This window comes from Orcinus orca, chromosome 8, assembly GCF_937001465.1.
Source record: "Orcinus orca chromosome 8, mOrcOrc1.1, whole genome shotgun sequence".
Classification (NCBI taxonomy): domain Eukaryota; kingdom Metazoa; phylum Chordata; class Mammalia; order Artiodactyla; family Delphinidae; genus Orcinus; species Orcinus orca.
In genome coordinates, this window is record NC_064566.1 from 87,545,917 (window position 1) to 87,558,673 (window position 12,757).

The 12,757-nt window shown below is 37.2% G+C and overlaps 1 protein-coding gene across 2 annotated transcripts in view; it reads right to left on the reverse strand.

The window, feature by feature from the left end:
• The window catches only part of ARHGAP20 (Rho GTPase activating protein 20), a 154,556-nt gene that overhangs the window by 14,365 nt on the left and 127,434 nt on the right, over positions 1-12,757 (reverse strand). For both annotated transcript variants that reach the window (XM_049714073.1, XM_004282256.4), the window contains exon 10: positions 1,116-1,294. In XM_049714073.1, coding sequence (XP_049570030.1) covers positions 1,116-1,294 — 179 coding nt within the window. The remainder of the gene's footprint in view (positions 1-1,115; positions 1,295-12,757) is intronic.

Consider the following 12,757-nt stretch of genomic DNA (forward strand, 5'->3'; position numbering starts at 1 on the left):
GTCACTTCAAGGTACCTGTTAACTTGTCTCTCTCCTCCCTAACTACTCTTTCCCCATTATTCTCTAATACGGACTCTTTTCCCCTAATATGGAAATGCTCTTGCCAAATTCACTCTCCACTTGCTTGTCTTTCTTTTCATATGACTTTACATTTTATTCTACTTCCTGTATTTACTTCCTTCTTTTAAAATCAGCCTCCAAAATCATCTCTTCCAGGAAGTTTTCTTCATTCCATTCCATTCCATTCTGTTCAACCTTTCATTTTGCTTTCTTTCTTTCTGTGTGTCCTCTGCTTGCCATGTAGGAAGAGAATAGGTGTTGGAGACGAGCAACCCATGGGATCTGGAACCTAGCTATGACACATATTTATTGTGTGACCTTTGGTAAACTCGAGGGTTTTTTTTCCTTTAATTTGTAAAGTAGGAATGATGGTGATGATGATGATGATGAAGATGGTAACTACCCTCTAAATCTGTTGTGACGGATAAGCAATAAAGTGGCTAGACTAGTACAATAGATGCACAATACAGGAAAAAAGTGCCAGGCATCTAGCATAGTGCTTGGAGGATAGTGGACACTCAATAAATGTTGCTTAACAGTGATCATTTACTATATTAACCAGAGACAATAATACTCAGTGGCTTTCATTTGATCTCTTCTACATACAAAAGATAATTAAATGCCAGCAGATGTATCTTTATGCTTAAACACCTGGAATACAAATATAAGATTTAGTATAGAAATATAAGATTTGGTCTCTGTTGCTAAAGTGATTAAATGAGACTTTCTGAACAATGTAGGGTTCAAGAAAGGCTGTGGGAGGAATGTGAGGGCTAATGTGGATTCTCTTTCTACAAAGCAGATTCTAATTTATCTGAGCAGGTTTATGTGGCTTTTCCCTGAAACCAGTAGACTAGATCATCTCTCCCCATTATGTCTGCCTTATGACTCTGCAATAGCTTAATCAGATTTTTATTCTTTGAAGTAATAATAAAGATTCTCAGCCAGAGCCATGGGTGTCTATAATTTTCCATCTGGGGATAGATTTACCTCCCTGACCTCTCCTTTCCTAAACCTACTTTCCTGTTAGTGTTACAGGCCAAAATGAGACTTACCAAGACAGCTTTGGGCAGATTGTCGTTCTCACAGATATTTGGCAGAGAAACCCCAAAGAGCTGTCCTGGCACAGGAGATGTTGGTGACATGGGCAAGTTATCCAGCTGAGTGCTAGAGCCCCGCCAGAAGGCCCAGTTTATGATGGATCTTCTCCTTTTAAATGTCTTCTGACCTGAATCTAAGCAAGAAGTGAGATTATTAGGGAAAATAATTTAATTCACTTAATCTTATTTCTACAGTTCTCATTTTACAGTTCGTTCATTACTATGGCGCAGTAGTTTATAAATTAAGGAAGAATTAAACATTTGGGTTATTCGCCTAACTATCTTGGAGACATCACTGTGCTATTTAGTTAAGTTCTGGCACTAAATTTTCATAGGTAAAAGAAGGGATCCCTTACTGAACTATAACAAATTAAAGCAAAAGGGTTTCATACCAACACATATCCCATTTTGAAGTGGAGACTAAGCATACAAAGAAAGTTGAAGATTAAATTAGATCACAATTAAATAGTGAGAAAAAGAAAGGAAGAAGGAGAAAAGGAGAGAGGAGAGGAGAAGGGGAAGGAGGAAGAGGAGGAGGTAAACAAAGAGGAAGGAGAAGAAGAATTAGGGGAAGAAGAGTTGTCTCTATTAAGTTGCTCTCTAGAAACAAGAATGCTTTATTATCTGATGTTCCACTCTACTACTGAGGATAGAGATATAGGAAACTAGTGTTCTATATTCCCCCGCCTTTTTTCCAACTGCAAAGACTTTCATGTATCTTTTCGGTTCCTGACTTTAAAAAGCATGTTTAAGGAAGCATGGATGGATACAAACATGAGTGAGACTTGCCCTTGCCATGGTAAAGTTTACAATCTAATGGGGGAACAAGGCTGGTGATGGGGGGGTGAGGGAAAAGCAAGTATATTAATAAATAAAATGTCAAAAGGGGGGAACAAAGCATCAAAGGTATTCAGAAGAACAATAAAGCACATCTATCTACCGATTAGGAGTGAGGGAGTGATCCTGGAGTCATGTGCAATTGATGTGAATTTTGAATGAACACGATTTCAATAGGTAGAGGATCTAGCACCACGACTTGTGTGAAGTTAACTACTCAATAAATCATTCTCAAACAGTAATTGAACTGAGGAGACATTTAGGTGGTAAAGATAGTATGAACAAAACAGGCAGAAGTAAGAAAGGTCAACAGTGAATCATGATTTTGTGAGATCATAATTCTAAGACATTTTTGATGTCAGCTGTATCTAATTTTAACATGAAAACTGATTGATTTGCACAGAATTTGATACTTAAAAAGACAGCTCATTAAGGTTCCTTTTGGACCTTTCTGCCGTGTGTGTCCTCTGGCCCTCAACACATACGCACAGGTAACAACTATAAACTCTGGACAAAATTAAAGAAAAATATAAAGGCCTACCTGAAGGCACTAAAGAGTAACCAAAAGAAGATAGACAGTGGAGGTAAAAGTCTAATGCTTGGAAGAAGGGAATGGCATGGCACTGGGTAAGTTTCCTATTTTTACAGCTTTCAGCCAGAGGACGGGCCCCAGGGTGTAGGGGTGACTAAAATTGGGAGAGAAATCTGCACTCTTACTGGCTTGAAAAAACTAGAGAATAGAGATGGAGGTAACCAGAGCAGCTGGGAAGTGAGGGGGGGGAGCGAATCCCAGAAAGGAGAAAACTGAATAGTGGGAGCCCCAAACATTGTGTATAAATCCTGCCCAAATCTCTGGCTGATGCCCGAAGCATGCACCTGTGTGGGGCAGATTCAAAACAACTTGCAGTTAAGGCTAACAGCGCTGAGATTTGAAAGGCCATAACTCCCAGGTGGCGACCACACAGGGTTAGACTCCATTTTCTCTAGGGACAGTGCATGGGATTAGTCAATACACTTCAGCTGTGTGGTCCTGACATGCAACCAAGATGCCAGAGATGACGTTCAGCTACTCAGCACTCCCTGACAATGGAACAATGAAGGAGATGATCTTTTCAGGGAGGACACGATCGGCAGTGTCAAATGCTCATTTCAAACAAGTGATTTATACTGTTTATTTCCTTAGCGTAACCAACTTAAACCAAATACTAAAAAAGCCAAATCATGGGAGGATAATCAAATAAGTAACAGTTTACTGAAAAGCCTTCAGACCATCATCCACCCTTGGCTTCCTCAGGATACAGTCAGTGCATCATTAATGTGCATACATCCAGGTGTAAAGGTCTTTGGTTCTGGAGTCAGGAGCCCACTTAGACTCCTGGCTCAAACACTAATTTGTGCACGTTACTTACCCTTTTTCTTCAATTTTAAAATGAGAACATTATCTACACCTCAAAGCCTTATTGAGAGGATTAAATAGGATAGTGTATGAAAAGTGCTACTTTGCTCAGGGCGTATAGGTCATAGCAATCTTGATTAAAGCTGCTAAGACACCAATCTCCTCTCCACAAAGAGGACCTCCTCCCCACACCCTTTCTCCATCTGTGTAACAGCCTTCAGGAAGTATGCAGACAGGAAGGAATACCAGACTCTGCTTAACTAAAGCACTTCCTTTCTGCCCTGACACTCCCAATCTCCACCATTTTAAAAAACAGAAAAGGAAACTGAACCTTATTCTTAAACCCAGAAGGGGGTTCCTGTAGGCCAGCAATGTCAATCTGTGCAAATGTTTGTTTAATATGTATCTTTATATATGTTGAGTAGTTGTACTCAGTCTGGTTTCCTCACATTTAATCTGGTTTCACTATTTCAAAACCAGATTTATTTGATTTTTTTAGCTTTCACACACTTCTTAGGAAGAATGCTCTATCATAAAGTTATATACCCAGCTATCTGATGAATGTAGACAGAGGATAAAGTAGAAATTGAGTTCTGTACTTTATTATAAATGCTTTCAGCTGCAGCCATGCCTTTTATTATATACAACAGTCAATTTTAGAGTTCATGTTCCCTTTGGGACTGAGAGAAAAAAAATTTCATTAAAGTTTACTTTCTTGCAGAGGTTTTAATGCATAGCTCTTACTTTCTAAATGTCAAAGGCTGATGAAAAAACATGCAATTGTTATAAAAAAGATTAGGATGATGTAAATGCAGAGCAAATGAAATTCATGTACATCCAGCTTTCCTAAACAATTCTGGCAAGATTCAAGCTAGAGTTTCTTCATGCTTAAATTATGGAACTGAATATTAAAAATTGTAATTCTTAAAAGTTTGTGCTTATAGATTATTAAAGAGTAGTAAATAACCACAACAAAAACCCCTTAATTAGAAATTTTAGCAAGATGGTGATGTAGGAAGATCTTGAACTCACCTCCTTCCATGGATACACTGTATCTACAGCTATATATGGAACAATTTCCTCTGAATAACCCCTCAAAACTGGCGGAGAGACCCTGTTACATTGGGCAAATGAGAAGGAAACTACATCCTGTTACATTGGGCAAATGAGAAGGAAACTACATCCAAGTGGGTAGAAAAGGCTGAGACACTATCTCACCATAAACCCCACCCCTCGTGCAATGGCCCATAGTCAGGAAGAAACTCAAAACTCAGAGCTTCCCCAGAAGGAGTGAAGGGTTCATACCCCACATAGGTCACCCCAACTTTTAAGATCTGGCATCTGAGGGATGAGCTCCCAAAACATCTCACTTTGAAGACCAACATGTCTCATGCCATGAGACATGTGGGGCTTTGTGGAACTGAGGGAGGGTTCCTTTTTTTAAATTTTTAAAATTTATTTTATTTTTGGCTGCACTGGGTCTTTGTTGCTGTGTGCAGGCTTTTCTCTAGCTGTGGAGAGTGGGGGCTACTGCTGTGCACGGGCTTCTCACTGCAGTGGCTTCTCTTGTTGCGGAGCATGGGCTCTAGGTGCACGGGCTCAGTAGTTGTGGCGCGTGGGCTCTAGAGCACAGGCTCAGTAGTTGTGGTGCATGGGCTTAGTTGCTCCGTGGCATGTGGGATCTTCCTGGTCTAGGGCTTGAACCTGTGTCCCCTGCACTGGCAGGTGGATTCTTAACCACTGCGCCACCAGCGAAACCCTGAGGGAGGGTTCTTAAAGGGCTTACGCCCAGGCTCACCCACCCCAGAGCTCAGTCCACAAGCAGCCCTTTGAAAAGCACCCAGACTTCATGTGAAAGAGTTTCATTTACTAATTTTAAAGCATTGGTCTAAGGGGCAGGGGTCTGCTGGGATACTCCCCAGGACAGAGGCTGGTGGACACTATCTTCCTACTCTCCTCTGTACTGCTAAAGCCTGCAGGCACCATCTTTTTCCCCCCCTTTCTGGTGGGTGTCATCTTTTACTTTTTCTTCTTTCTTTCCTTTTCCTCCCGTCCTCTTTTTCTTTCTCTTCTTTTCCTTTTTTCAGTGGATGCCACCTTTGTACTCCCCCTCTGCCCCGCTTCAGCTAGTGGGCACCATTTTTGTGCTTTCCCTCTGCTGTGCTCCAGAGTGTCTCTATCTCCTGGAGGGGAGGCTCTACACACCTCTGGTGCACTGGTTTTTACATTTGGTGACACAGTTTTTGCAGCTGTCACCCAGGGAATGCCCCTTGATCACCTGACCAGGGGGGCTTGCATTCCTGGGTCCCACAGGACTGTAACAATTGTAGAGACAGTTCTTAGAAGACTACCATCCCTAGGATATTGCAGACAGCAGACTGAAACACACCCCCAGTCTTTTTGTAAAAGTGGCCAATTTGCTCATCCAGGAACTTCAGCCCTGGGGGCAGGCTTCAGGTTTGGCACACACCTAGAGGTTATGGAGGTGCTCTCAAAGAAGGTACCCAGGGGACACCATCTTTTCACTCCCCTATGCATGACTACAGAACAGTGGTATCTCCCAGAAAGGAGTTTATACACCCACTTGGAGTCCCAATTTTTGTGACTGCTGCCAGGGGACACCTCCAGATGGCTTGGCTCTGGGGGCCAGCATGCTTATGCTTGTAGTCCTAGAGGACTGCATATATTTTCATTCTTGAAAAGCTGCTGCCTGAGGACCTGGTTTCCAATCAGCCTGAATAAAAGGTACTGACTGAGCTCTCTCCCCTTTGGGACACTGACTAATCTTGGTACATCCTCAACTACTGGGAGCTATTAAAAATAAAATAGGCTGCTTGGACAATTACAAAGGGTTGAGAGAAAACCAAGAGCTAGGGCAGGGTTGAATGAAAAGGTTCATCTCTTACACAAGGACAATGGTTCAAGACTGGAAGAGGTGGTTGTTTCATGTAATGCATAGAAACCAATATAGAATCAAGCAAAATGAAGAAATAGAGAAATATGTTCTAAATGAAAGAACAAGATAAAAGCTCAGGAAAAAAGTTAACGAAGTGGAGATAAGTAATTTACCTGATAAAAATTTCCAGCAATGGTCATAAAAATGCTCACTGAACTTGGGAGAAGAATGGATGAACACAGTGAGAACTTCAACAGAGACAGAAAATATAAGAAAGTTCCAAACAGAAGTCACAGAACTAAAGAATACCTGAATTGAAAAATACCCAGGGGGAGGGGTCAACAACAGATTGATGAGGCAGAGGAAATGATCAGTGAACCTGAGACAGGGCAAAGAAACTCACCCAATCAGAGAAGCAAAAAGAATGAAAAAAAGTGAAGATAGCTTAAATGGGACAACATCAAATGTATTAAACATCACATTATAGGGGTCCCAGTAAAAGAAAAAAGAGAAAGGGGAAGAAAACTTATTTGAAGAAACAATGGCTGAAAAGTGTTCTAACTTGGGGAAACAGAAATTCAGATCTAGGAAGCCCAGACAGTTCGAAATAGATGAACCCAGAGATCTATACTAAGACACATTATAATTAAAATGTCAAAAGGTAAAGACAAGGAGAGAATCTTAAAAGCTACAAGAGAAAAACAACTTATTACGTATAAGGGAAACCCCATTAGACTATCAGCAGATTTTTCAGCAGAAATGTTAAAGGTCAGAAGGAAATGGCACAATATATTCCAAGTGCTGAAAGACAAAAATTTCCAACCAAGAATACTCTATCTAGCAAAGTTATCATTCAGAATTGAAGGAGAGATAGAGGTTTCCAGACCAGCAAAAGCTAAAGGAGTTCATCACCACTAAACCGGCCTTATAAGAGAAGTTAAAGGCACTTTTTTAAGCTGAAAAGAAAGGGTGCTAATTAATAATATATAAAAGTATAAATCTCACTGGTAAAGATAAATATATGGTAAAGGTAGTGAATTAATTACTTATAAAGCTAATATGAAGGTTAAAAGACAGAAATAGTAAAAAAATAACTGTAACTACAATATTTAAGTAAGGGTAGACAAGATAAAAAGATGTAAAATGTGACATCAGAAAACAAAATGTTGAGGGGGGAGAATAAATATGTAGAGCTTTACAATGTGTTCAAACTTAAGTTGGTATCAACATAAAAATAATGTTACAAATATAAGTTGTTACATGTAAGCCTCATGGTAACCAACAAGCAAAAACCTAAAGTAGATACACAAAAGAGAATAACAAAGGAACCTAAGCATATCACTAAAGTTATCAAACCACAAAGGAAGAAAGCAAGAGGAGAAGAAGTGAACAGAGGAACCACAAAACAGCCAGAAAACAACAGAAATGGCAATAACATATCTATCAATAATTACTTTAAATATAAGTGGAGTAATTTCGCCAATCAAAAGACAGAGAGGGACTGAAAGGATAAAAAAACAAGACTCATCTACATGCTGCCTACAAGAGACTCACTTCAGACCTAAGAACATTCACAGACTGAAAATGAAAGGATGGGAAAAGATATTTCATGAAAATGGAAACCAAAAGAAAGCTGGAGTAGCTATATTTATATCAGACAAAATAAACTTTAAAACAAAGACTGTAATAACAGACAAAGAAGGGTATTACATAATGATGTCAATCCAACAACAGGATATAACATTTGAAAATATTTATGCACCCAATGTAGGAGCACCTAAACATATAAAGCAAATGTTAACAGACCTAAAGGTAGAAATAAACAGCAATAAATAATAGTAGGGGACTTTGATAACCCATTTACATAAATGGATAGATCATTCAGACAGAAAACAGTAAGAAAACATCAGCCTTAAATGACAAGTTAAATCAGATGAACTTAAGGTATACATACACAACATGCAAAACATTCCATCCAAAAGCAATAGAACATATATTTTTCTCAAATGCACATGGAACATTCTCCAGGATAGATCATATGTTAGGCCACAAAACAAGTCTTAACAAATTTAAGAAGGCTGAAATCATATCAAACATTTCTTCTAACCACAATGGTATGAAACTAGAAATCAATTACACGAGAAAACTGGAATATTCACAAATATGTGGAGATTAAACAACATGCTACCGTTAACAACCTATGGGTCAATGAAAGAATCAAAAGTGAAATAGAAAAATACCTTGAGACAAATGAAAATATTATATACAAAACTTATGGATGCAGCAGAAGTTCTAAGAGAGAAGTTCATATCAATAAATGCCTACTTCAAGAAACAAAAAAACTCAAGTACACAACTTAACTTTACATCTCAAGGAACTAAAAGAACAAACTAAGCCAAAGTTACTAGAAGGAAGGAAATAACAAATATTAGAGCACCAGTAAATGAAATAGAGACTAAAAGACAGTAGAAGAGATCAATGAAACTAAGAGCTGGTTCTTTGAAAAAATGAACAAAATTGATAAACCTTTAGCCAGACTCAATAAGAAAGAGCTAAAATAAATAAAATCAGAAACAAAAGAGATGTTACAACTGATACCACAGAAATATACAGGATCATAAGAGACTACTACGAACAATTATATGCCAACAAATTGGACAACCTAGAAGAAATGGATAAATTCTTAGAAACATACAAACTTCCAAGACTGAATATGAAGCCACAGAAAATCTGAACAGATTGATTATTGATAGGGAGACTGAATCAGTAATTTATAAACTCCCTATAAACAAAAGTCCAGGACCTGACAGCTTCACTGGTAAATTCTACCAAACATTCAAAGAAGAATTAATACCAATGCTTCTCGAAGTCTTCCAAAAAACAGATTCCAAAGTCATTTTACAAGGTCAGCATTACTCTGATACCAAACCAGACAAGGAAACCACAAGAAAAGAAAATTATAGGCCAGTATCTCTGATGAACATATAGGCAAAAATTCTCAACAGAACATCATCAAACTGAATTCAACAATACATTAAAAGAATCATATGTCATGATCAAGTTGGATTTATTCTAGAGATACAAGGATGGTTCATATTCTGCAAATCAATCAACATGATACACTGCAATGACAAAAAAGAAGATAAAAATCATATGATCATTTCAATAGATAAAGAAAACACTTAACAAAATTCAACATTCATTTATGATTAAAAACTCTCAAGACAGTGGGAATAGAGGAAATGTAACCCAACATAATAAAGGTCATATATGACAGCTAACATCATACTCAATGGTGAAAAGTCAAAAGCTTTTCCTCTAAGATCAGAAACAAGACAAGGATGCCCACTCTCACCATTTTTATTCAACATAGTATTGGAAGTCCTAGCCAAAACAAGTAGGCAAGAAAAAGAAATAAAATGTATCCAAATTGGAAAGGAAAAAGTAAAACTGTCACTATTTGCAGATGACATAATACTATATACAGAAAACTCTAAAGACTTCACCAAAAAAACTTTTAGAACTGCTAAATGAATTCAGTCAATTTGCAAGATATAAGATCAATATATAGATATCTGTTGTGTTTCTATACACTGATAACAAACTATCAGAAAGAGAATTTAAGAAAATAAGCCCATTTATAATTACACCAAAAAGAATAAAATACCTAGGAATAAATTTAACCAAGAAGCTGAAAGACCTGTTCACTGAAAACTATAAGGCACTGATGAAAGAAATTGAAGAAGACACAAATAAATGGAAAGACATTCCATGCTCATGGATTGGGAGAATTAATATTGTTAAGATCTCCATACTATCCAAAGCAGTCGACAGACTCAGTGCAATCCCTATCAAAATTCCAATGGCAGTTTTCACAGTAATAGAACAATTCTAAAATTTGTATAGAACCACAAAAGACCCCAAACAGACAAAGTGATCTTGAGAAGGAAGAACAAAGCTGGAGGCATCATGCTTCCTAATTTCAAACTATATTATAAAGCTATAGTGATCAAAACAGTATGATATTGGCATAAAAACAGATACACAGATCAATGGAACAGAATAGAGAGCCCAGAAATAAACACATGCGCTTATGGTCAATTAATTTATGACAAAGGAGCCAAGAACATACAATGAGGAGAGTATAGTTTCTTCAATAAGTGGTATTGGGAAAACTGGACAGCAACATGCAAAACATGTAACTGGACCACACATACAAAAAAATTAACTCAAAATGGATCAAGACTTGAATGTAAGAACTGAAATTATAAAACTCCTAGAAGGAAACATGAGAGTAAGCTACTTGCCACTGGTCTTGGCAATGATTTTTTGGATTTTACACCAAAAACAAAGGCAACAAAAGCAAAAATAAACAAAAGACTACATCAAACTAAAAAGCCCCTGCATAGCAAAGGAACCCATCAACAAAATAGAAAATCAATTTACTGAATGGGGGAAAATATTTGCAAATCATGTATCTGATAAGGGGTTAACATCCAAAATATATAAAGAACTCATACAACTCAATAGCCAAAAACCAAACAACCTGATTAAAAAAATGGGCAGAGGACCTGAAAAGACATTTTTCCAAAGAGGAAATGCAGATGGCCAATAGGCATTTGAAAAGATTCTCAACATCACTAATCATTAGGGAAATGCAAATCAAAACCACAATGAGATATCAACTCACACCTGTTAGAATGGCTATTATCAAAATGACAAAAAATGACAAGTGTTGGTGAAGATGTGGAGAAAGGGAAACCTCATGTGCACTGTTGATGGGAATGTAATTTGGTGCAGCCACTATGGAAAACAGTATGGAGGTTCCTCAAAAAACTAAAAATAGTACAACCATAGGATGCAGCATTTCCATTTCTGGGTAATTATCTGAAGAAAACGAAAACACTAATCTGACATTTAAGACATTTAATGGACAAGTAATGTCAAGCTACTTTTACCCTTCTCCTCCTGTCTAAAGTTAAAACAAGAAGCGAGATCTCCATTTCCATAAAAACTTATAGCAGATGTATTTCCTGGGCTCAAACTACAGTTCCAGCAGTATTTACCAACCTTAATGCAAGTGAAAGGAATTTTCTATGTTTCAAAATCATTTGTGCAACTGAACTGTGCAAAAAGAAATTTCCATATTCCAAAATCCTTTAACTTCCACCTAACCTTCAATTGGAAGTGATTAATTTGCAATGAAACGACATGCCAAAAGGTAAATATCAAAGGAGGAATCTAACAAAATTCTACAAATGCCTCCAAAGAGAGGAATATGCTCAATTAAAATTATATGCTTGTAGAATGATACATTAGTATTTGGCAGTACCTATCTGTGTGAAAAGACATTTTCAAAGATCATCAAATATATAAAATCTCATTACAGATCAGAACATTTTGCATTCAATTATTATCATAGGAATACTAATTTTGAACCCCAATTAAGCAAAATGTTATTTCCGAAAAAGAATTCAATTCTTCTCATTAGTATATCTGTATTACATAAAACGGTACTCAATTACTACTACATATTGAACATCATCGGTGAAAAATTTGTGGAAATTTGTTTTCTCTCGTTATGTAAGTACCTAGGTAATAGCCTCAATTTTGTCTGCTGACTTGCAAATTTTACTACCTGGTCCCTTACAGAGAAAGTCTGTTGATCCCTGATCTAAGTCAGTGGTTTCCAAAGCAGTTGTTCACCAAAATCCCCTGTATTAAAAAAATACAAAACTGCTTCATCTGTTAATTTTTTAGCTACACAGGTAGGTTGTCACCATTGGTCTATAGTTACTCCATCCCTGATCCCATTTATCATGAATCATCTTACAGCTGCAACCATTACTATCTTAACTTTTAACAGGGAAAAACAGAGGATTAATATGTAGAGGATGCCTACAATTTAATAAGCAGGTCGTTGACAAAATTGGGTAAAACCCTTAGGATTTTTGATCTCTGATTATTTTGGTCCAATTAATTAAAATACATTTATTTTATTTTATTGACAAGGGACCCAGAGAAACAATTTTGAAAAACAGGAGTATAAAGGTAGAAGAGTAAAATATTATTCTCCTTAGCTTAATTATAAAGGCAACATTCCCTTTATATCTTTAATGAATACTAACAACAGACCTATTAATAAATTAATTCAACAAATATTTATTGGATGCTTTTTTATATATATTCAGACACTGTTCCAGGTTTACTGCTGGGAATATAGCAGTAAACAAAATAGACCAAACTCTCTGCCTCACATTTTAGTGGATGGAAAACTATAACATCTCTATAATACCCCTCCCGAATGGTCCAAAGATGTGAGTAAATAGCCTTAGGGTTCAAAACCTCAATTTACCACTATAGGAGAGAGGAGGACTAGTGCAAATGTAAGATAAGTTTTTATAGCTGGTGTTAGCAAGATTAGGGAGTCTTGATCAATGACTTCAATAAAGGACAAAGTGTGAGGCT